Genomic DNA, 24,398 nt, shown 5'->3' on the forward strand with positions numbered 1-24,398 from the left:
TATTGCAGTTTGTAGGGGATTTTTGAAAAAAAGTGAAATTTCTACTCAGTCCTTTTGAATGTGGTTCAGTAAGAGAAAGTAAGGGTGAGAATCGTTGGGTTCAGTGCCTTCCTTAGCTGTTTATATGGCTAAACAGAGAATAAACTGTCACTAACTGTGATCCGTCAAGGAACGGCACCCGCTGGGTGGGAGGAAATGGGCTCAACCCACTTCTCCCGGCCCTCAGGAGCGGTCCCCTCCGGAGCCCCGGCCACAGCTTCCCCATCGGCTCTCCGCTCAGGAAGCTGTGCTCAGAAAGGGAAGGAACAGCAGCACTAACATGACTGGCATGTTTTCCATACACATGCCATTCTTGCTCATAATTGGCTTTTTGTCTCCAATCCCAGAAGCGGGATTGACAGAGGGGAGAACTCTGCAAAATTTAAAATAAATTTTTAAAAAAGAATAAAAAGAGGGCAGAATTAGAGCCCATGTGGGAGAAGGGGAGAGAGAGATTTCGATCCTTTCAATTAGTGCAATGGCTGGAGTCTGAGGCTCCTAACGTAGGGATGACTTTGTGGATATTCTTGTGGAGCATCTAAAGACACACCGAACCCTCTGCTCTGGCTCTGGCGCGTGACTGGGTCTCTTAGCCATGACCCAGGAATACTCAGCGCTTGGCAGGACGGAGGCCGAGCCCAGGGTTGGAGGTTTCGCAGCTTGGCAATCAGAGCCGGTCGGAGCCTGGCATTTCTGCCTTGTGAAGAATTCCACAATTTGAGTTTAATTTTGTTTTGAATGAAAACAATGTAAAAGTTGCCTGTGGAAAAAAGTGTCAGGCGTCTTCAAAGGGGGCAGTTGGTAAAACAATACGTTTTATTTTGACTTGGAGAGATTTTTAAGGAAAAATTCACGTTTTGTATAATACAAAAATATTCCCAAGTGAAAAATATACATTTTCTATTCTGAAAACTCATGATTTTTTTTTCTTCCTAAGTTATTCCTTTTTCCCTGGGCCCCAGCAGAAATGGTGCTTTCTAACGGGGAACGTGTTCTGAAAGTAAGTTTCCAATTAATTTTGGAAATAGTAAATCTTGATGAGATCCTACTCCGCGGTGGTGAGCTGAGGTGAAGAGCAGGGAGGGAGAAGCCAATGTATGGATCGGATCTGGGCTCTTGTGTTGTACAGCTTAAAAAATTGTCCTAAATCACATGCGGTACCTGTGCTAGCCTGATGCGCTCTGCTCCCGGCAGCGTGGAGGAGGAGACCTGGGGTTAAGACACAAACAGTGGGAGAGCTGGGCACCTTCTAGGGCGAGAACAACGCGCTGGGACCAAAAAGCTGCCGGTCCTGCGGCTGCGCCGTGGCTCCATGCCAGGCAGCGCTCTGCCGTCCAGACGGAAAGGCTGCACCTAGAGCTGCATCGAACTTGGCCCTTTAGGTTTTCAGACTAGAACTAGGAATTTGCCTCCTGGGTTTTGGCAGGGTGAGAACTGCAGCCCTTCCTTCCCAGGTTGGAAGCAGCTTCCTCCTAACTTCCTAGGCCAGCTCCATCATTTCCTCCAAATCTTGTTCTAGTTACAAAATAAAAAGGCTTGCACAGGTTGGTCTGAAGAGCAGAAATGGTCCTGTATTTCTGCCCAGCTCTGACACACGTGTAATGCATCCCTTTTCCCTGGACAGCAGAGCCCTAAAGATGGCATCTAGGTCTTATCAGATGTGAGTCAGATCCATGACCTTGCGGAGGCAGCAGTGAAATTAAAATGCCCTTGGTTACCTGTCTTAACGGAAGTAGTCACCTGTTTGCGGTGACTGCTCAGCGCTTCATCCCTGCCTCTAGCACTGTTTTGACCCATTAATCAGTCAATTTTTCTAGTACCTTGTTGCTTAAGAAAGACTTAAGAGCATCTGACGACCCCTGTATTGTCAGGATCAGGTGGATTTTCATGCTTACATTTTGACATCAGACCAGTAGGCCAGTGACAACATGCATCCGTGGTGTGTCGTGGCATCTCAATCGAGTGCAATTTGAACCTCCAGCGTTTTAGACCAGCTTTCTTATTTTGAAAACAAGGCTAATTGTAATGCCGAATGTCACATCTGGAAAATATTTGCATATTTTTCTTGTTCTCTTGATCAAAGAGCCGAATGGGAAGGGCTTTAACAGAGTGGCTCACGTGCACTCTTTTTTAATCTCTTTTGGGGATTACGTTTTGTCCTCGGATGCATCCAGACAGATCCTTCAAGTGATAAAAAGGTAAGAAAACAACTCAAAAGAACAAGAGCGCTGGAAGGGTGACATGTGTACCCCCAAACAGTTGTTGTGTGCAGCTCTGTGTCGAGGGCTTCGGGGAATGAGCGATGCCTTTTCCAAATCGTCGTTTAAGAGCAGGCAAAGAGCTGTGCTGGAGTCAGGGACACGTAAAAAGATTGTTGCAAGGGTCGGATCTGAAGTTTGTAAATAATAAGGTCTTCAGGAACCTAGTGCCAACAGTAATAATCCTACCAGTAATTCTAGCAGGAAAGTGGGAGAAGGACTAATTAAACCAAACCAGAAATGCTTTCTTTGCAGCGCTGGCAACTGTACATCAGCAACTTGAGCCTGACCAGTAAAGCTGACCAGACGCAAGTGAAAGTAACCAATCTCCTTTCCAAGGGAGGTCAACCATTAAAAGAAAATAGACAACACCAACTGCGACCAGGAAATAACTCTGTTGGTTTTAATAATTTCATGGATCATTCGCAATGTAGGTAAGGGAATTAGGTTTCCTTTTTAAAAAAAGAAAAAAGTAACAGTTGGATGTTACCACATTGGTGTGCTTTAAGCCCTGCGAAACATCTTAACATCCTCCTTTCTTGTCTTTCTGCTTAAAGGCGTGAAAACTGAGCCACCTATTTAGCAAAGTGCTTGGCATCACCAAGATGAGGGTATGTGAGCTCTCTTACAGGCTCAGCTTTCATTTCGGTAGGCCTGATTCTGATCTTAGGGGAGCAACAAGGACTCTCTGTGGCAGTCGACTGGCAGGAACCAAGCCTGTGCATACGAGAGAGAACAGAATCAAACCTACCGAAACCCAAAACTACTCTTGCCTCTTGGTTTCTGGCTGCCGCCTGCACACAACCCTGATTTTTCCATTTCCCCTCAGCTCAAAGAAAAGGAAAAAAAAATGAAATGAAAATGGAAAAGCCAGAAAACAACCCCCCCAGACAACCCGTACGGGCTGTCTGTTAGATTCAAGGCTTTGATCCTCTATTTGCACAGAAAGGAAGACATGTAGCTGCTAACTCCCATTGCACAGGGCCAAGGGGGTTCTGTAAAGCATCAACGGACAGACAGGATTAGTTTGAACACAGATTGCATACCTGTTGCCCTCCTTCTGGAGGAAGGAGGTATATGTATATGTACCACAAGAATAACGGCCGCCGACCCCAGGAGTTCACAAAATGGACCTGTGCCGGGACGGAACCCCACTAGTTGCAGTCCAGCGAGTGCCTCTGATGACTCGCACAAAACTTGAGGTTGGCCTGAACTTCCAAGCGTCTTCAAGCCGGTTCCTGGATAATGGGGGCTTCCAAGCATTGGCTGGGATGGACACCTTTTTTTGTCATTTATTTCCAAGAGGACAGTGAGGGAACAAGATGAGACTCTTGGTCAAGGAGCTGTAATGCAGGATACAGCTCGGGTGTTAGAGCAGCAAAGCCAGGGCTTATACAGCGCAAGAGCATCTGTCCCCATCGTTATGCACGTGCTGCTCCAGGCATGCAGGGGCATTTTCTAGGAACTGGTGCTTTCTTCCATCCTCCAAGCATGACAGAAGTTGGGGGCCTGCGGTGCAAAGGGTGCTCTTTAAAAAAGGAGGTATAAACTGTAACTGAATTTATTGGAACACAGGGTTGTTTCATCAGGGGATGCGATGGAGGAGAGGAAGGGTTCAAGCTTTGAGAAGCAAATTTGGGTGAGAACAGGCACCTTTTCACTCTTTTGAACACTGTAAATAATAATAATTAAAAAAAAAAGACCAAAAGGCCACCCTCCCCTGTCCCTCCCTCCCAATCCCAAGGCTTGCCTTCACATCATGCTCTTCCTGTACTGAGACTGTGAGCTCTGTTTGGGTTTTGAGTCTGACTGCTGCAGTTCAAACTGTTTGTACAGGTCCCTCAACTCTTTGATCTCCTGCAACACCCTCTTGGCTTGGCTCCAGGTGGAGGAAGCCTCCCCCAGCAGCCTCTCAGATTCCTGCAGGATCCTTTCAGAGTCCGACTTGGAAGATGATGAGGAAGAAGAGGTGGTGGTGGTGGTGCTGGTGTTGGAATCCTTGGTCTTTCTCTTGCCTTCCCCGTAGCCCTTCACCTCTGTCAGCAGTTCCTGAGTTTTTTCCAGTTTCAGTGCAACCAGTTCTTGTATCCGGGACAGCTGCTCTGGTTCTGCTGAGGCAAACTGAGCCTCCAGCCCCCTCCTCAGCACCGCCCGGTGCGTGGAAGAGTCCCGTCGAGACAGAATTTCTTCCATGGAGGCACATTTATTCTTTTCTGAGTGCGAGAGCTTTTTTGGGACCTGGGGTGTGTACATGGTCCCTTTGTCAAAAGAATCATTGCGCTGCCCAGATCTGTCCCATGAGGTCACCTCCCGTCTTGGGAGGCTCCCTGTCCGGCCTTTCTCTGACGACTTGATGTTCTCTGAATCCGATCGGCGCCGGCCAGCAGTAAGATGTGCCACTGACTTATCCAGATCCACCCGGAAACTCTCTTCACAGGTGCTGTGATCCTCTGGAGAGGCGTCTTCCTCTTGGATCAGGTCGAGTGTCAGCATGCCATCAGAGGTTGAGGTAGATGCCTGGAGAAGCAGACAAAGACCTGTGTTATCATAGGAACAGGCACAGTACTTCTGGATGTCTCTTATACCTAAGAAGTGCATCACCCACGCTGGGATGCAAAGATGGAGCAGGAATACTAGCAAGTGTGACCTAGTGACAGAGCCCCAGAGGTGCTGGGATCTAGCTGAGACGCAGATCAGCTGAACGGCCTTGGGCAAGTCATCTGTGCTAACCCATGACTGAGTTCCCAGCTGTGTGACTCCTCTCCATCAGGAACTTGAAGGAGCATTTCATTTTCAGCGTCAGGAAAACAGATGCCAGTGATCATAGTATCACAGAATCATAGAATCATTAAGGGTGGAAAAGACCTCTAGGATCATCAAGTCCAACCGTCAGGTGATGGCAAGCTACCGCTTTGCAGAAGGGTTTGCACAATGCAATGCTCTACAAGAATGGAGGACTAGATCTGATGGCCCAGGACAGCCCTGGCTCTTACGGCAATTTTCAGCTCAGGCCAGAGCTCTGACACCAGGTCTTCTTGCATTTACTTACAAATGAAGTAGCTACAAGGGAACTTTACCCAAACAGGTGTCTGGAATTTGTTATACGTACCACAGCCATCAAATGTCCCCGTGTTGGAGGGCGTCGGGAGTGCTGTATTTTCGCTCTGTCACGTGTTGGGTGGGCGAGGTAGCTGTCCTCTTCGACAGTAACCTAAAGGGGTGACAAAGGCTAGTGAACATCTGGGAGCATTGGAAATATGAGCCATTCCTAGTTTCTGTAGCTGCAGTCAGCCAGAGGCACCGTGGCAGATCATTTATTCCTCCAGGATTCCCTTTCTCTTGTGACCTGGCCATATGCTGAGGGTGAACTTCTCCCTCATACCTCAGGGCCAGGATCCTTCGCTAAAGGCTGTCGGGCAGGAGAGCGCAGCAGGGGGAAGCTTGGGCCACAAACAGTGAATCCTGAACTCGAATGCAGAGTTTGCAATTCTGTAGTGCAAACGTTTGCTGGACAGGAGGAGAGCTGTGATCACCACCTGAAACAAACCTAGAGCTGAGCTGGAACAAGGAAAGCAATGCATTCCCGACGTGCTAACTTGCTGGACTCCTCGGGCTGCTGAGCTGTGCCAGGATTGCATTGGGAGCACAGCCTGACCGCCTGGTGTTACTGGACAGCTACAGTTGGCAACACCCTCCCAAGCCAGTGTGCCCAGGCACACGAAGACTGACAGGTTTGTAAAACCTGCCTGTACAGCGTCGACACCGTACTGGTCCCAAAGGCGATCACTGGTCCAAGGCTTGTAGGTGGGACTCACTGATCTATGTGCTTACACAGATGCAGAGAAGGAGCTTTGCAAGTAGAGCCAGCAGGGAATGGGGTGTGGGAACACAGAATCCAGCCTTAGAAGAATCTTAGAGTGTTTCCCCAGTCTCTCCCCTCTGTGCCGTGATGGGATCAGATCTACTTAAGTCATTCCTGACAATTATCTGTTGAATCTCTTTGTAAAGATTTCAATGACTGACTCTCCTTGAAGCAATCTATACTGTTGTTTGCTATGCTGCTTTCCGCCCTACGGCTTTTCCTTTGGTCTGACCTTCGTTTTCCTTCACTACAGGGTTTTGTGTTGCCATCCGTGAGAACAAACAGCATCACAGCGGTGGGCTGCCTGTGTTGCGGTAAGTTGAATGTGGATGAGATAGATCTGAGACAGATCTAAACGGAAGAATAGTTGTCATGAAGCATTAATGTGAGAGTGTTGAAATGCTCTTTCAAACTGGTAGCAAGAGCCTTCTCAAGGTAGTTATCATTCACACTGGAATTAACTATGTGGGAATGCTCACCCTGATCTAAACCTGGCCTCTGCCAGCTCAGCTGCGGTTGTAAGCGTACACTTTGTCTGCAGGAGGAGGCTGAACTGATGTTGCTTTGTTCTTTTTTCTAGTAGAAGCTGCTTTGCATAGTTACTTTGGGACTTTCATGCAGCAATAATGCTGCCACTTTGGGAGCGGTAGGAGCTATGCTAGTTACGCTTTGTGTGGACGTGTTCTCAAGTAGGCAGGGCTACACTGTTCTGGGGCCCTCCTATTGCTGTCCCACAGTGCACCGATGCCTCATCTCTCTGGTTGTCCCTTTTTTTTTTCACTAAATGGAGAGCCTGACTTGTGTTTGCAGAAATATATATGCCAGACAGTGCTGAGAAGGCAGGATTAAACATTCCTGATTTGAGCCTTGGGCAGCAGAAAAGGATCTGCAAAGTTTAAATGCCCAGTAAGTCCCCTTCCTTCAGCCAAAGCAGTGGAAATGGGCCTGTCGCTTGGAGATGGTGATTGAGAGGGGTAGGCGGGATGAAGATGGACTGAGGTGGGCTGACAGATGGTGCCGTGCTATTAGGGTGCTCTGAAGATAACATGGGACTCTATTGGCTTTCAGTTAACTCCTTAATTCAGTTCCACTACTTAAAGCTCCTTTGCAAACAGAGGCATGCTGCATGATCATCCAGGAGCAGCAAGGAAAGGCTCTCCCAAGCCCTGGGAAACCATTCCAAACAGTCCCACCCTCCCTGTGCAAAGCAAGGCTGGGCTCCAAAGTGAAGGCTTCTCACTGGGGCGGGTGTGACAGAGCCTTGGCAGCTGCCCCTTGCCATCACTTTGCAATCAGTGCTGCATAGTAATCCCGAAGCTGGGAGGACCAAACTACCCCAGAAGAGCTCGCTCTGCAGGTGTTGGTGACTCTGTTTTGAGTGCGGTCCGTAAACCCCAACAGCTTTGCACTCCTTTTAAATAGGAAATGGAGAGGGTAGGAGGGGCTGCTGCCGCCTCCAGCAGTCTAAAATCTTCACCCAAGATTAAAGTTGAGGCAACAGAGCCTGGGTCCAGCCCTCAGAGTCCTGCTCACCTCATCTAAGATGCGGTTTTTAGCACGTGTGATTGCAGAGTTGAGGGCATTTATCCAGGACTCTTTCTCTTCTGGACTCACAGCCAGGAAGATCAGATTTGGTGCCTACAAAAGAGGGAATTCAGGTCAGTGCCAGTGACTAAACTCATACAGAGATGCTTTCACACTGTCCCTGTCCACAGAAAAGCTACACAGCCTTTACAGCTGGCTTGCCTTAGTGGGAAAATGCAAAGCAGACCTGCTCCTGCCGTCCTGGGCTGCCACACACTGCCCCTGGCCTCTCTGCTTCTTGGCAGCCCTGTGCAAGGCAGACCATGATTCCTCACAGTACCCAGCTTTTCAAACCAAAAGCTGTGTACCGTATTTACTTCCCTCGTGGCTGCAGTTCCTCCTTCCCCCTCTTTGCCTTCCCACACACCATTCTAGATTGTGCCCTCATCAAACGATGATGCAGCCTTTCTGTGCATCTGCTGCTCACATGCGATTTATCTGTTGCCACCTCAGACTTTGACAGAGTCTGTTAGACAAGCAGCTACAGTAGGTACCCACAGAAGGAGACGGATTTTCTGTACTTTGATATGTCAGATGCACACTGAGGGCAGAGCAGTTCTGAAAACATGGCCTGTGTAGGGGATCCAGGATCCTTAGGCATTCTTTTTTTTAAAGTTAGATAGCAATGAGTTTTAGCCTCCGCAGCATTTTGTTCCGTTCTTTCCATTGCTCAGGGCGCCTGGGGACAGTGCAGCCGCTTTCCATTTTCCCCTTCTCTTCCCTTTTTCGCATTTCATGGTGTTACACAATCCTTATCAAAGTGTGGGGTGGGCTACTGTGTGGTCTACTGAAACAAGTCAAAATGAATAGTGTCAATCCAGCTCACGTGTGTGGTTGTGGGTGGGTGCATCTGTGCCAGAGACAGCTTGCAGTTAGAGACTGGCTCTCTTTTTGCAGTGGCAACAGAGACCTCATGGGAAGTTCTGCTCCTAGGTAGCAGTGCCCCCATTCTGGCACCTTTTAGCTTTCCTCTGGGCAGAAAGTACTCCTGGGACAAAGTCCCACGCAGCTCTTTTGATGCTGCCCAAATCTTGGGCAGGAAACCCAGGGACTATCAGCATCCCTCCCTTCCCTGCCTCCCCCCTGTGAATAAACAAGTGCAGTCAGCTAAATCAGAGCTGCCAGGGGTGGCGGCAGTGAAACGGCTTCGTCCTTGCTCCTGGCAAATGTTGTGACACCTTCCTTTCCCGGAGTCAGAATACTCTCAGGTACACAGATCCAGAGCTAAGTGCTTGGTCATATTTACTTAGTACACGGGAGGCCCGAGTCCTCTCACAGCAGAAGCCCTGCTTCTCACTCCACCTCTCACGGTTGCTGTCAGTCCTGACGTGGTAAATGGACATTCGTATATTTTAAACCATGAGATGTGACTTGGGCTCCTACACAACTCACACCCCAAGTGCTGTGTCAAGCCCTCGGGCGTGGGGCAGGTAACAGGGGCAGCCTGGCCTGCACTGAGAGCTACTGGCTTTCTCGTGCTGACCGCGTGCTTGGGAGCAAAGCGTACCGTGTTGCCAGGCTGTCGGGAGTGGGCGAGGGTAAATTTGCTGTGGTTCTTTTTGCTTCTGCTTTTGGACTTCCTGAGCTCTTCACATTTCTCATAATCACTCAGGTCAAACATTTCCTGTATGTTTTTTTCATCTTTTACCTGCAAAACAAAAATAAAGTTACAGACTTGCAGATGTCGGGCAGAGAGGCAGTAAGAGGGTGCTGCTCCGAGCCAGCGGGGTGCCTGGCTGGAGCTGCTGTCTGCATAGGGGGTTTGGATGCACAGAATGTGTGCTGGAGCCTCCAGTGTGTTATGTGGCCACCAAAACATTGTGCAGGAGTCTTCCACCTTAAGGCACGAGTACGGTAAAGGCACTATTAGATGGGGAGAGCTGGGCTTGGTTTAGGGGGGAGGGAAGCAGAGATTTTCAACGTGATAGTTTTGACTCGAGTCTCTTCTGAAATGAGGGGACGTATTTAGAAGGATAACTTGGAAATCACAGCCTCCTAGGTTAATTCCTTCTTTGATGCAGATTCCTTCAAAATATAACTGCCTCTCCCACCCCCAAAGTTATGGGGGCTAAGCTGAACTGACATGCAGGTATGACCAGACTTTTCATCGTGTTTATGCTTGTGGATGCTCAGAATGAATAGGATTTACTCCAGCAGCAAGGAGAGGACCCTGTCTGCTCGGGGGAGGTTCATGCGGAGGCAGGAGATGCTGGGAGGAGGTGGACTTTCATTTGCTGATGAAAAGGGGCAATCATATTAGCACTTGTTGCTTTTCTGGAGACAGCATAACAAAAGTTTGAGGGATAAAGATTAGCACTTCCTATTTTTAACCTGGTGGTATTACTGAAGCCTGTGCTGACAGCTGATTTGGGGGGTGGATGAAGCACATCCAGTCCCAGATTACCGACACGATGTGTGTGCTGCTCTCCCCCGCTGCTGAGCCTCATCCCTTGCAAAGGGGCTATGGGCAGAATTCATCCAGGCACCCGTGACTGCCCAGATCAGGGCTGGCCGGCCCCCCGGAGACCTTCGGCAGCCAGCGCATTCATAGAAGGCATCAGGAAGGAAGAAAGTGCCAGGGCTTAGCCTCCACCGACAGAAGCACTTCTTGGTTGTCCTTTAGAGAGTCATCGAGTGGCCACTTTGCCACTTTTACAAGATCTCACTTTCTGCAGGTCTATTGCCTAACACTTCCTGTATTAGCCATGGTGTGACAGGCACACAGCTATAAATAAATATCACAGGGGCTTAAACTGAAGATGTGACTTGCCCAGGGTCACAAAAGCTGTGGCTGAGCTGAGGAGGAAGCCAGGGTTCTTGAAACTGTCCCGTGGCCGACAGACCCCTGACCTGAAGGTGCCATCACTCTGGGGTCACTTGGAGCAAAGAAGAGAATGCACAGCCGGCCTTCTGCCTGACCCCCGTTGGGTCTGTGTGGCCTTCCCTGTCATTGCTGTCTTTAATGCACTGTCCTCACATCCCACTCCTACAGCATGGCAGCTCTCCTCTTCCCACAGTAAACATGAGGAACGTAGGTAACTAGGATGGGGGAGAACTTGGTTTTGCAGGTCTGCTAAGGCCAGAACTGTAGCAGGCTCAAATCCATGTCACCCTGCTTAATCCGACTCCAGCCGGGGTCAGTATGGGCTGGGATCTGCAGCAAGGTTTGGGAAACTCAGGTGCCGGGAAGGCAGACAGTGATGGGGTCTTAGCTCTTGGATTCCTTGAAAGGACTCCACCCCATTTCATATGTTTCCTCCCTAGTTTTGGGAAGCACTGAAGGAATTCCCCAGGATTTTTCCAATACAATTTAAACAAAGAGACTAACTAAAAATGTTGTAACCAGCTTTCTAACCAGAGACACAGACAAACTTACCATCTGGCCTCACATAATGACTGCAGTTCCCCCTCTATCCTTTTTCCTTCTACCCCCCGAGTTTGCCTTCAAGAACTAGGAGGCAGACACTGTGCGCAGCTATTCCTGAAGGCCCAGAAGCTATTGCTTATTTCTGCTCGTAACAACAGCCACTGTGTACAGGCTATTATGAACAGATATGGAAAAGTCTCTCGCAGATAATGTCTATCTATATATCGTCCTTGTGCATTTCTAATCGGCTTTTATCTCTTCCCAGTACCACCCTACAACCCACCTCTTTCCAAGAATCTTGGCTGAATTCAGCCCTGTTCATCTGCAGCAGGAAAAGCCGAGTCCCTCCGAGCCCCCGGCTGGGACACAACAGCTGAGGCACAACTCCGCGCTCCAGATGTTTGCTCTTGTAGGTCACTGGGACTTCCCCAGCTCTTCCCTGCTTTCTCAGACACACAGAGTCTGCACTGCGAACTCATGGGAGCCAGGACTCAAATACCTTGCCTCTAGGAATATCTACAGGGGGCTGAGGAAAGGAGGGGTGTAGACAGTCCTTTAAAAGACTTGGACTGACAAGGGCTCTAACACCGCGCTTGTCTACCCGTGACACACACAGCAGACCCTGCTTTTCACCAAAGTGCGTAGACCAGTTATAAAATGCTTAAGAACGGAGAATAAGCAACATCTATTTGCATTAAAAGGATGATGGTGGGGTCCCATTTCTGAGTTTCAGACGAGGCAGGCAGGTTCAGCCCCCCATAGGTATTTCATGGGGGTGGGTGCACGCGTGGCTGCCGTTGAGGATGTGGCCCAGAGTGAGTCGGGTGCCTGTGGCTATGTCTGCCATTCCGCCAGAGCTGCAGCCCAGGGAGGAAAGGCAGGTTCCTGCTCACTTTGAATTGATTCCCCCTCGCACACAGCCTTGGTAGTATAATGAGGCCGTAAAGCGAATGGGGCTGTAATTTAGTCATTTGAAGGTGGCTTTGTTCTGCCTTGGTGGTGGGAAGAGGTCTCGGTATCAGCCCGAAATGGGGTCCGTCGCGGTGATGCAGCGGCAGTGATTTCAGCGGGCACGGGAAGGTCAGCAGTCTCGTCTCACAAGGGGCATCGCCAACTGATTTCCCCTCTCTCTCCCGCACTGAGACATGCAGGCAGAGAAGTAAGCAGCAGAGCAAAATAACAGAGCATTCAGTGTGTAAACAGCGGAACTAGAGAGAAGGAAGGTGAAAGGCAAACTTCAGAAGTACCAGCCAGCTCTTTTGTCCTTTGTGGGAGGCTACGGAGGCCAAAATGAGGGAGGTGGTGGGCATGAATTACAGCACAGAGCAACCTCACAGGCAGGAGAGGATGAGTGCTCAGAGGCTGAGGATGGTCATGCAGGCCATCCTCTGTAAGAAAAAGAAAAAAGCAACCCCTAAAGACCAACAAAACTGCTGGAACTATGTGGTCAGTGAAGCCTAAATGCCGGTCACCTAGGTCGACAGGAGGTGGGTGACATGCGTGCAGGGTGTCTGCTCTCCACATTTTCCGTGAGATTGGAGCCATGCAAATAAAACCTTTTGGGTTTCACCAGCAGAGAATTTGGCTTGATGTTCCCAGCACCCAGGCAACGCACAGGTCTTTGGATAATGTTTTGGAGAGCTTTGGGAGGAGGTAGCCTCAGGAGTCGGTCCTTAGGAGGAGGGGACGGAGCCCAATTTCCCTGCCACCTGGTGTGGTTTGTAAGGGGAATGGCAGGGGCAACACAGCAGCACTGATCTTCATTTATCACGGCTCGTCATGCACCCAGGCTGCTCTGAGCGAGGAGTTAATCCTAGTGGTGGAGATTTACAGTGATCATTACGTTTGCTTGTTTGTTTTCTTCTTCTTTGCTGAATATAGATTGAACACAGTTTTGAAAGTGTGGGGTGATTTTTAGCCTCAGATGGTGAACTTGAAACTCTTAAGGAAAGGTCTGACTTCTGGGAAGGGCTGAGCATCCCCTCTGAGTAGTTTTCAGTTTGATTCCCCATCCCCAGCTTGTCTCTCGCTCTCTAACTTGCAGGGAATATGGCTTGAACAGGCTCTCCAGGGCCTGACAGTTCCTCTTTCTTACACCTTCTTTTAGGAAGTCAAGAAAAAGCTTCCCTGTCTGGGGCGCATGTCCTCTTCTCTCCACTGCACAGATTTGCACACCTGCCTGTGAAGCAGCCGGGGCTCTGCAGATGTGGGTATTTTTTGGATCCTGCTGCTTTCATTAGCCGTTCTTAAGGTCTCCCACACTGTAGTCTGAGGCTGAGAGGAATCAGGGACCACTTAGCTTAATGTGCTAGGAAGGGAGAGGCCTGGATGGTTGATTTTGGCAGAATCATTCCTAGCTGGGACGTGGCCAGCGGGTCTTTCCCTCCCCACAGCTGCCGAGTGCCTGGCATGCAGTGAGCTGATCTCAGAGCCTCATGGACAGGCAGGTCCTGCACTCCTTGCCCTGCAGGGAAGGTCTGGACTGAAAGGATTAAGGTATATAAATGCCAGCAATTGCTGCTGTGGCTGTCTGCTGGCTTTGCAATCACATTGCACCTGCCCTAGGCAGACAAAACAATTTCTTACCCTAGGGTTCAGCCTGGCTCCCCCCCACGCTCCCAGAAACGCTTCCACACTCCAAGTAGGCCAGGCGAGAGAAGGGAAACTGAGGCACAGAGAAGAAACCCAAAGTGTCCCCCACCACCTAAGACAAAGCCAGGTCCCTAAAGCAGGGTACATTAGACCCTGGAGCCATTAGACCACACAGTCCCCGCACTCCCAATGGCAGCTGCCGCTGCTTGGGGTGTAGCTACGCTGCAGACGGTGGCTAATCTGGGCCTGCAGTCAACGGCGAGATGTGCTGAGGCTGACATTGCTGGCGCGTCACTGAAGTTCAAGGAGGGGAGCTGCATTCCTCACACGCCTCGCCCCCGCAGCTGCTGCCCCAGCAGGGTCAGCCCGAAGGGACGCCGGCCACGATGGCACTCCCTGTGCCTGTGGGACGTGGCGATCCTGTGGGCACGTGGTGGGGCAGAACATCAGCCGTGGTACCCAGAGTGCCTTCTCTCAAAGGCTTGTAGGGCTTATTTCTAGCCTTGCAGCTAATCATGCTTCCAAAGATCTGCTTTCTCCCGTGTGAATGCTCCTTCGCAGCATTCTCGCAACAGGAGGATCCCTAATGTGGTTCAGATTAACTGCCCCTTGGATGCCTTGCTGACAGACAGTTACAATTTCCTCCCACATCGTCACCTGCAACAACTCCGAACCTCCTTGATTCAGACCAGGGCTGTGTTCTGGGGCCAAACGAGGAGCGAAGCAGGCGGGCGGGCAGTCAGTCACCAGGCGAAGTTTTGTGGTTTTCCTCAGATATCTTGGTGGAGATTTGCCTGAGCAGTTCCTTGTTGAGATGTGACATGCTCAAAGCAAATGTGGAAGGTACAGAAAAATCACAAGACACCAAGTGTAACGTATTCACAAGACATTCAAGAAGTCATATGTGGCTCAGGGTGTAACAAGAAACCTACAGATTCTCAGTAAAGCTGAATATCCAAACATGGGCAGTCTTGGGGACAGCGTCAGCCAGAATGTTCCCCTCTCAAGCTGAGATGAAAGTTTCACTTCCTCAAGCTGAGCAGTTCTACCATCAGGCAAGGGACAGAAATTTCTGCAGAGCTTAGCTAGAATCGGGCTGTCACTAAGATGGGAATCCACGCGTGTGCGCAACACCGGCTCCGGCCGTGCCGGGAAGCAGCGCTGGCGAGGGGCTGGCAGGTGACAGGGGAGACCCAAGTTTAATGGCCTGTCCTGTCACTGGCTCCTTGTTCTTCTCAGCCCCCTGGCTGCACAAGGGAGGTGACTGTGCCCTTCTGGTCTGCAAGGGAACTAGGAAAAGAAATACAGGGAGCATTGGGAGAGTTTCAGGTGTTACAGTGAGAGGGACCTGCAAAATGCTGTGGACATGGGGTAGAATGGCCCTTGTACAGTGGGACACTGCGGGTGGTGCACTTTTTCCTTCTCTAGTACCAGTCAGGGTGCACATGTGGGGAGAAGACAGGGCTATAGATAGAGTGTTTGTGCAGTCACCGGCGCAGCAGGAGCCGGGTTTCAGCCAGAGCCTCCCGGCCTTGGTAGAATAGGAATGGCTGTGCTCCAAGAGGCTGCCTCCCCATCTGCACACCTGCATCCTGAGTGGGAGGCTGCACCATGAATTTGGTAGCTCAAGGGCATCAGCATGACCTTCCAGGCCTTTTCATGTCCATATTGCTGCCCCGAGCTAACGAGGGGATGGCGGCAGAAAGTTGCTGTCTGCTCCAGTCCCTTGCTCCAGAGAGTCATCAGCCAGGGCTACCAGAAACACAGGTCTCTCAGAATTGACTGGCCCCTGAAGAACACCCTGAGCTGGAACCAGCTCTTTTGCATCCCAGTGCTGCACTCGAATCCCAAAGCCGTGCTGTCTCCTCTCACAGGCTGCCTCCGCTGCAGGGAAGGGGAGCCAGGCTCTGCCGTTTCTGCCTAAGTGTTCTTTGACTCTGCGGTTGAGGAAGATGGTGCCACTGAGACAAGAAAGACACTTCACTGAAACTTTTCACTTCGCTCTGCAAAATGTAGAACAGGGCTTGGTGGAGCAGGAGAAGGAAGGTGGAAGTAAAAGGATGGCTTAAAAGAACGAGAGCAGGAGAGGCATGGAAGGGGCAGCAGGTCAGACACAGTAGCCAAAAACCAAGGGTTTACACACCGGACTGACACATAGCACTACAAGTGTCCCTGAACACCTATGTAACTGCACAGCCCCACTTAACACCCGGTACGTGTTGAACGCAACGGACACCAAGACCTTTTCCTCACCTATCAACTGCAGACGGGACGTGGAGGCAGGGAACATGCCACCCCGTATGCAGAGGCATTCACGAAGTGCAAATGCACACCATGAAGTGCCGCCACAGAACCAAGTGCGTGACCAGCACATGCACAGAAACCCCCCGAGCAGTTTGCAGGCTCCGTCGCACGCACGGACCGTGTATGTGAACTCTAGACACTACTCCGAGTGTGTCCGCACACCCGCGCGCGCCCCCCTTCCAGGCAGAGAGTTGCGCAGCGTTTGATGGTGCTGTAACAAATGTGGAGCGAGAACAGACTACTTTTCAAGTGCTCTTGTGCTAATTGAGTCGATGCTTTTGGTAGCAAACAAGAAAAGGCTTAAGGAAGCCCCGAGAAGCATTTCCTCATTAACATCTCGTCATCACAGAGTCCGTTCATGCTGTCTGGACAGCCCTGGGCTTCCTGACAGGAAGTGGTAGGAGCCCAGCTGTGTCTGTGTTAGTCTGACTGCTATTCCCAAGTGCAAAGCAATAACAAAGCTGTGCTAGAAATGAGAGAACAATTACCAGAAATTTGCGGGGGGGGAGGGAACCGGTGTGGAGGAGAGCAAGGGGAAAGAATGCAAAAACGATGCTAAGAAGGTGTTCTTTGGCTTAGCAGAGCTCAGCTAACTTCAGCACATCTTGTCTTGCATGTTTCTACCCTGAATGCTTTTTTTGGCCAATGACCAAATGCTAAATAATGAAGGGGTTTTCTGCATAAGTTCACAGAGTTTGGCTCGCAGCAGGGGTACAGATCGCCGGGCAGGCTCAGAGCCCCCGCCTGAACAAGGTCTGTCAGCCTCAGCTACCATTTTGGTGCACGGTTGGAAGAGCAAAGGTTCTAGGTGTTAGAGCAGGTTTCACAGCTTCCAGAGGTTGGTGCCCTAACAAAAGAACATAACTCAAAAGCCCTGTTTGCGTTTTCCAGGTACATCAGCTGGTCTGATAAAATATATTTCCTCTCCTTGCAGACTTGGTTTCTGCCAGGGAGAAAGCCCAGGCTTCCATCAGGAGTTCTCATCTTCTCCTAACCAAAACAAATAAATCAGGGCCAGACTAACCTGCGAGCCCAGGTCCTAGGCAGGCAGCTGAAAAAGCACAGAAATTCCTAGAAGGAATCAATGTGGATATTGATGGCATTTTGGTAGTCTGACTCTGCCTGCGGAAGTTAGCCTTTTGGAAACCTGTCTGTTCATCTCTTCCAGACAGCAGACCCATGCTTAACTCTGAGGGTACCAGACCGCGCTCAGCTCTGAGGGTACCAGACCCGTGCTTAGTTCTGACAGTGCCAGACCCACGCTCAGCTCTGAGGGTACCAGACCCACGCTCACCTCTGACGGTGCCAGACCTGCACTCAGCTCTGAGGGTACCAGACCCGCGCTCAGCTCTGAGGGTACCAGACCCACGATCACCTCTGACGGTGCCAGACCCGCGCTCACCTCTGACGGTACCAGACCCATGCTCAGGTCCGAGGGTGCCAGACCCGCGCTCAGGTCCGAGGGTACCAGACCCACACTCAGCTCTGAGGGTATCAGACCCGCGCTCACCTCTGACAGTGCCAGACCCGCGCTCAGCTCTGACGGTGCCAGACCCGCGCTCACCTCTGACAGTGCCAGACCCACGCTCACCTCTGACAGTGCCAGACCCGCGCTCAGCTCTGAGGGTACCAGACCCATGCTCAGGTCCGAGGGTACCAGACCCATGCTCAGGTCCGAGGGTACCAGACCCACGCTCAGCTCTGAGGGTACCAGACCCGCGCTCACCTCTGACAGTGCCAGACCCACGCTCAGCTCTGACGGTACCAGACCCATGCTCAGGTCCGAGGGTACCAGACCCATGCTCAGGTCCGAGGGTACCAGACCCGCGCTCACCTCTGACAGTGCCAGACCCGTGCTCAGCTCTGAGGGTACCAGACCCGTGCTCAGCTCTGACGGTACCAGACCCATGCTCAGGTCCGAGGGTACCAGACCCGCGCTCAGGTCCGAGGGTACCAGACCCGCGCTCAGCTCTGAGCAGTTTTACTGCTCCGTGTTGTTGTCACACAACATCCTTACCTGCCCTGAGCCAACATCTTTCCCAAGGGATCCCACAGCGTGACATACAGTTCTCCCTTCCCAGGCACCTTGTGACTTAAGGAGATAAGTATTATTAGCCCTGCTTTCCAGATGGAGAAATTCAGGCAAAAGTAAATAAATGTCTGGTTTGAATTCATTTAGCGAGTGCGTGGCAGAACTGAGGACAGCATCCAGGAGTCCTGGTATTTAACCCTTTCTTCCCCAGTGCTCTGAGCTGACAGGGGGAGGCCGGAGGCCCGGCTTTACCCGCTAAACCCCCTGCCTTCTGTTCTAGAGCAGCTGCTGAGCTTAAGAGGAGCTGACAAGAAACACCAAGGTTAATACGAGAGTTAACTAGTAAGCTCCATCCACCAAATCCACGTGGCTCCGAAGGCTTTGATGGAGCAAAAATAATTTATAGCAGAGGAGGACTTTGATCTTTTGCTGAAAGAGACAACTGAGTCTCCTCTCCCATCAGTGCAGAAATCGGGCTGAGATTCAACCTGTCTAGTGACATTTCCGCTAGAGGTTTCTGTTCACGTCTCCTCAGGGTCTCCGCTATTTAATTCTCTCTCTGGCTGCAGCCAGTGCCTGCCCCATCAGCCACACTGGCAGCGGCAGGGATTCAGAAGCGGAGAGGCCTTCCTCCAGAGCAGCGAAGAGCCTCTCACACAGCTCATCAGCACAACCCAGCAGTGGCTCCATTTTCTCCACTGGGCATAATCTGATGTGTGAAAAAACAAAAGAGTCCTTGGCCTGTTCTGCTTGAGAAATCCCAATTTATTAAGCTGTTTGCGGGAGCTGCAGGCACCTGCTGCCAGGGAAGTGAGCGTGCAGAGGGAGCCTCGTGCTCTGGAGCACAGCTCTGAAACACGCACTAAGACCTGCGGACGGGCTACCGGCCTCCCCACGGCAGACCTCAGTTCTTGTTGGTGTGTGAAGGCCTGGCTTTGCTAAGGAATAAAGGGCCAGCCAGTACCAAAAACCAGTGCTCGGTGTTAAAAGACCCATCTGTCTTTGAACAGAAAGTCTTGGAAACACGGAAGCGACGGGCAGCCACACCAAACGGTGCCCTCGCCCATACCCGCGCACACAGGCGCGCTCACCCGGGCCGGCGGTGCGGCACGCCACGTGCCAGGTGGCTGCAGCCGCCTCGGGTGTTGAGATTCCCGGAGATGCCAGACCCAGTGACACAGGCGCACTCGCCAGTCCTGCAGGCGCAGTCACTTGGGTGCACAATGCAGGCAGCCAGATGTTACCTCTGTAACCACATTTCTACGCAACCACAGATTCTTCCATATAAAGACATAGGGAGTCGCTGCTGCAGGTTATTTATGGTCTTTCACACACATATTCATACACGTACAACCACAGTGCTGCTTCAGTTGCACATGCATTAGTTTTTTTCCCCGTAAAGAAATGCGCATGCACTCCTTGAAAGAAACACAAGTGCTCCTTGTTCAGAACTCGCTCCCGCATGGCCCCTCAGCCAGGCTCGTCCCTCTTGTGGGCTCAGAGCACGGGGGTGCTCGAGTGGTGTCTACCTGGGTGTAGCTGGGACGGAGGGACGGGCAGACAGACATCTTTTTCCTGCACATCTTCACTTGTGTAGATTCCTGTATGAATATATTCTGTCCTGCACAGGCTTTCCTGCTCCTTAGCCAAGCAGAGCCTTTGCTGTCAGTTTATTCTCCAGGGTTCAAACAGTGGGGGAACCAGAGAGAGACACAACCACCCACCCGGCAGCGCTGGGTGTCCGGGACACCCCAGTGGCACTGCAGCCAGCGGCAGCCCAGCTGGTGGACTTCAGGGTGGCCAGGATTTTGGAAGACACTCTTGTTTTCCCAGGCAAGATCCAGAGTATTTCCCATCAAAGGGAGGGTTCACACACTGCTTAAAGGAGCATATTGTGCCACACAGCATGGCTTTGCTGCCCCGGACGGCCACTGTGCAGGTCTGGCTGCAGAGGGAGGGTCTGGGAGGATCCTGCAAACGGGGCAGCCCTGGAGCAGTTTTCCAGCATGGAGCCAGCCTGCAGAGACAGTGCGGTGACAGTCCCAGCCGCCTTGTGCTGCCTTTGCTTCAGTGGGGCCAAGTTTCTCCCTCTCCACTCCCATATGACTCCTTCCCCCACTGAATGGTGGTGAGAGGGACCCTGAAAAGTTCCTGTGTCTGTCTCTAAGTTCCCCCAAAACCACATACACAACCTCCGTGCTAGCTCAGCCGGGAGTTGCAGTATTACTCAGTCCCATCGCTGACACTGCACCTTCACACCTGTTCGAAGGACCATAAAGCACCCTGCTAACACTGTTAAACATCTGCCCAGCCTGCCGTGAATTTACCAGTACAGAGCCACCGAGTCCAGCCTATTCCCAGTCCCTTCCCAGCTTTTCCAACTGTGTCGGCCCAGCCCATGCAGTCTTACCCGAGCAGGCAGCTCCCCTATCATTTGGACTTGGTCACAATTACTTCTCTTCCTGGCTCAAAAAGCACAAGCTCCAGTTTGATCCCCGTTAACTGGGCTTAAGTGTATGTTGCTTGAATCGGGGCCCCAGTACAGAAGAGCTATCTAGACTGGTAGAACACGAGGCAGCAGGTAAAATCCTTCCAGCCATGTAATCTGTCTGTCTAGCAGTTTCTAAACTCTGATCTGTGGTCCCAGAGGTATGTGAGCTGCTTGTAAGAGTCAAGCAAGACACGCGGGCCTGCCGTTGAGCAATACACGCTGTACAGTCTGCGCTACTATGGGCGAATTTGGAAGGACCACAAATCAAAGCAGATCCGTACCCCTCGCTGCCTACCTCTCGCATCCATCTCTCCATCCAATTTTCCCCATCCATAAATCTATTTATAGCTTCATCGTAGGTTAGTGCTTCATTACCACTAACGCCTGCAGTCTCCAATCTTTCCCTTATTATATCTCTTTACCTGAGCATCTCTAAGGCACTGAACCCCCAGCCTGCAGACGTTTATTCCCCATGCCTGTGTCTCTCCCCAGTTTTGGAGCAGCCAAGAGATCAATGAGAGTGAGCTGTGAAATGCCAACACGTAGCTAAGCGCGACCTAGGCTTTCCGTCAGCTTTTAGGCTATTTCTGTGTTCTAATACCCCCTGATCCATCTGCACTTTGCCATGCCCCATGATTCAATTAGCCTCTAAATCAAATTACGCTTGGCACTCTGGACCCTATTATCTCTCCAGATCCTAAACTGATAAAGCTGGGCCAAGCAGCCGTGCATCTGAACGACAGGCGCCCTGCAGTGTCCGCAGAGAGCAAGCTCCGCTCGTGGGAGGAAACCCCCCGGGACCCAGACCCAGACCTGTATTTTCACGCTGTCCTTACACCAGCCTGACTCCAAACAGCCCCCGTGCCTCTTCCTGTGGGCACAAGTCTCACAAGTGCTAGCGATGAGTTTTTAAAGGACAATCAGAGGGAGGAGTGCTGTGGCCTGGGGATTTCTTCCTGATGAATTTATCAACACAAAAACTAAGGGGGGAGGCTGTGCAAGGACAGCTGGATCCCAGCCTGCCAGCGCCTGCAACGCTCAGCCTGATAATCACATCCAATTAAGTCTAGTGTAAACACTACCTTAAACCCCAAACCCCAGCCGATGTTGAGCGGAGACAAGGGGGAGGAGAGGGGGCGCGTTTTTCAACGAGGTGTTGAATCGGTGGTTAGATTTCCCCGTTGTCCTCTTTTGGTGCGGTTCAGGGGGAGAAAAATACAAGAGATAAGGGATCCGTAAACGGCTCGATTCCAGTTGGGAGACCACAGTTATTTCCAAATAGAGCAGTGCAGCAGCTGGGAACAAGACCGCTGTCGAACTTAATGACAGAGGGCAGGCACAGAAGGAAGCTGGCATTGCCGTTTCGCCACGGCGGAAAGAAGGATGAGGGTTTTAACTCTCGCTAAGTGAATCCCTTCATGTGTCCAGTGCTGGGAAAATGTCTCCCAGGCAGAGCTGTCTGGGCGAGTCGCTGTTGGAGCTGACACACCAACCCAGGCCGGGCTTCTCCGGTGCCGACTTGGGGAGGAGAGAAGCCCCCGAGAAACCTCCTCGAGCCAGGCTGGCGATGGAGGGGCGATGGCCGGGCAGGGGCGCTGGGATAAGGCTGGGGCTGCTCCGCGTGCGCTTTTCATATGCAAAGGGGAGGAAAGGGGGGATGGGAAAGGAAAATGAAACCGATCCTACCTCCTTCTCCGAGATGTAAAGCTGATCTCCCTTCAGAACCACATAACGGTTTTTCCAGATTTCCCTAAAAATGCCTTTCCCGCAAAATTTCCGCACCCAGCCGACCTTCTCTGGCTGCACAGATTGCTGGTTTCCATCCTGTTGCCCCTAACACAAAGAGAGAGGGAAGAAAATGGGGGGGAAATTGTATTATTCTTGGTTTTACACTCCTCTTCTCCCCCCCTCCCTCTTTACCCAACTTTCGCCTCCCCCTCCCCCCGGCCCCTCTCTCCACCGAGGCTGGGACCGAGGTACTTTGCTTGATTCACTCTACATAGATTTTTCTGCTGCAGACATGAAGCAACAACAATAATACCGAGGGGACGATGCAAAAATTGCAGGCAGGGTTTCACTCCGTGCATTATATAAGAAAGGCCTTTATGTTATATTCGCCTCCTACAACGTGCGTTTGCCTATGGAAAAAGGAACAGGAGGTTGCTGGGGAGAATTTAAACGAGCTGATTTTTTACTGCAGTGAAAATTGCATTTTTGAGGCTTTTAGGAGCAATTAATCCTAGAGGCGAAACCTACGTGTGGGTTTATATTTAAGATTTCTTCATAGGCAGCGATAAGATCTCTGGGCACAGCAGACACACACACGGCACAGAGCAGACAGAGAGCGACAGATAGATGGTGTCTCCGTATTTTATCGTTTCCTTGTGATCAAAAATGAAAACTGCCTGCCTACATTGCTCCGCGCTAAACGGCGAATAGTATCTCCTGGCGAATTCAAGAGGAAGGAGAGGCGCTGGGCAGCAGGAGAGAAGGAGAGAGGGGTGCTGGGTTTGGTTTTGTTTTGATCTGGTTGGGTTTGGGGTTTGGTTTTTTTTTTTTGCAAGGCAAAGGCGGGGGGAGCCGAGGCGAAGCGAACAACTGGAAATCAAGAGACAAGCCCCCCTCCCCAAAACATCCGGGAGCCTCCCCCACCCCACCGTGCCCCAAAGAAGAACTGATTCGACTCACCCTTTTTGCAGAATTATTTTTTTTCATCATTCCTTGGTGTGCTGCGCTGGAGGGAGACTGGGGGGGGATCAGAGAGGGGCTCCCGGCGGCCTCCTCTGGGGGAGAGCGTGGCTGGGAAATACACAGGCTACCTCTTCGTACTCCCTCTCTGCCTTCACCCTTTGTAGATCACAGAAGCTCTCTAGTTACATTAAGACCAGCCCGCCTCTGTAATACATCCTTAGCCACACAGACACAGCATCCCCCCCCACCAACCGGCACCACCACCACCATCACTGAGCTCTCGTGGGCTTGCACTGGGCTGGCCTGGGCTCCCGAGCTCCATCTATAGCCGTGCGCGTATGACGTCTGGAGTTCACAATAAAGGGCGAATCGCAGCCCACGAGGGTTTTTCTTCTTTGTTTCTGACTCACTGCTGATGTGAGTGTCTGTGTGTGTGGCTGGATGTGAGTGTGTTGAGGCTGGGGTCAGCGGGGGGGACGGGAGCCGACAGCACATTGTCAGATGTCCCCCCACCCCGTGTCCTGGCTGTGTCACAGGTCACTGCAAAACTTCCTGGGAGACGGAAAAGCGGCCAGGTGGCACCGGGAGGGTTTTCTGCCGAGGCAGTGGCTGAGTGTTTAGAAGTATAAGCAAAAGCTACCTGCAGAGAGGAGCAGGGGGGAGATTCCCTGGGGAGGGGGGCGGGGGAGAAGGGGTCACTTCCTAGCACTGAGGGTCTGATAGCGGGGACTTACGCTGCAAAAAGACAGTGAGATTCAGAGCACGGCTTCCCAAAAGCGAGGAGATGCCTGGCTTCTTCAAAAATACCCTTTTTCTGCTTATTTGGTCTCCCTCCTGTCTGTCCTGCAAGTCCAGAACTATCTGAGTGTGGGACCGATAAACTGGGTTTGTGAGAGAGAGGTGTAAAAAAGAGAGAAAAACAGAGAAAGGAGGAAATAGTTGTGCTTGGAACTAGATAGATAAAGAAGGAGATCAATCGATCATCGATCAGTTGATCAGTTGTGTGCTTTACAGTGAACACCTTCTACCCCATCCATAGTCTGGCACACACCCACGCTCCCGATCGTAGACTGTATTTTAACCCAAGTACTTTGGAATTCATGCGTCGAGAATACTGATGATGTACTTGTGCTGCTAACATCTTTTAAAACCTTACATGCTGGAAGCACAAGCAGTGG

The 24,398-nt window shown here is 51.2% G+C and overlaps 1 protein-coding gene and 1 long non-coding RNA gene across 3 annotated transcripts in view; one reads left to right on the forward strand and one right to left on the reverse strand.

Annotated features, from left to right (window-relative positions):
• Positions 1 to 24,398, forward strand: part of LOC135318200 (uncharacterized) — an 81,704-nt gene that overhangs the window by 41,569 nt on the left and 15,737 nt on the right. The window lies entirely within an intron of this gene.
• PLEKHO1 (pleckstrin homology domain containing O1) lies at positions 834 to 23,591 on the reverse strand. Of its 2 annotated transcripts, none has more exons than XM_064475221.1 (6): positions 23,218 to 23,591; positions 22,216 to 22,353; positions 9,251 to 9,391; positions 7,693 to 7,797; positions 5,407 to 5,508; positions 834 to 4,814 (listed from the first exon to the last, which is right to left on the reverse strand). In XM_064475221.1, the coding sequence occupies exons 1-6, from the start codon at positions 23,245 to 23,247 to the stop codon at positions 4,050 to 4,052; spliced, it is 1,281 nt and encodes a 426-aa protein (XP_064331291.1). In that variant the 5' UTR covers positions 23,248 to 23,591; the 3' UTR covers positions 834 to 4,049. The 2 variants fall into 2 exon arrangements, with proteins under 2 accessions (XP_064331291.1, XP_064331290.1); XM_064475220.1 differs by having other exon boundaries at positions 22,216 to 22,362; positions 23,218 to 23,589.

The sequence above is a fragment of the Phalacrocorax carbo genome, chromosome 28 (assembly GCF_963921805.1).
Source record: "Phalacrocorax carbo chromosome 28, bPhaCar2.1, whole genome shotgun sequence".
NCBI lineage: Eukaryota > Metazoa > Chordata > Aves > Suliformes > Phalacrocoracidae > Phalacrocorax > Phalacrocorax carbo.

Bases quoted from the DNA above. Each gene is read 5' to 3' on its own strand.
- PLEKHO1 (XM_064475220.1), bottom strand. From the start codon at position 23,247: ATGATGAAAAAAAATAATTCTGCAAAAAGG. The intron at 22,363-23,217 runs GTGAGTCGAATC...TCTTTGTGTTAG, and splicing joins AAAATAATTCTGCAAAAAGG to GGGCAACAGGATGGAAACCA. The intron at 5,509-7,692 runs GTGAGCAGGACT...TCACCCCTTTAG, and splicing joins AAAACCGCATCTTAGATGAG to GTTACTGTCGAAGAGGACAG.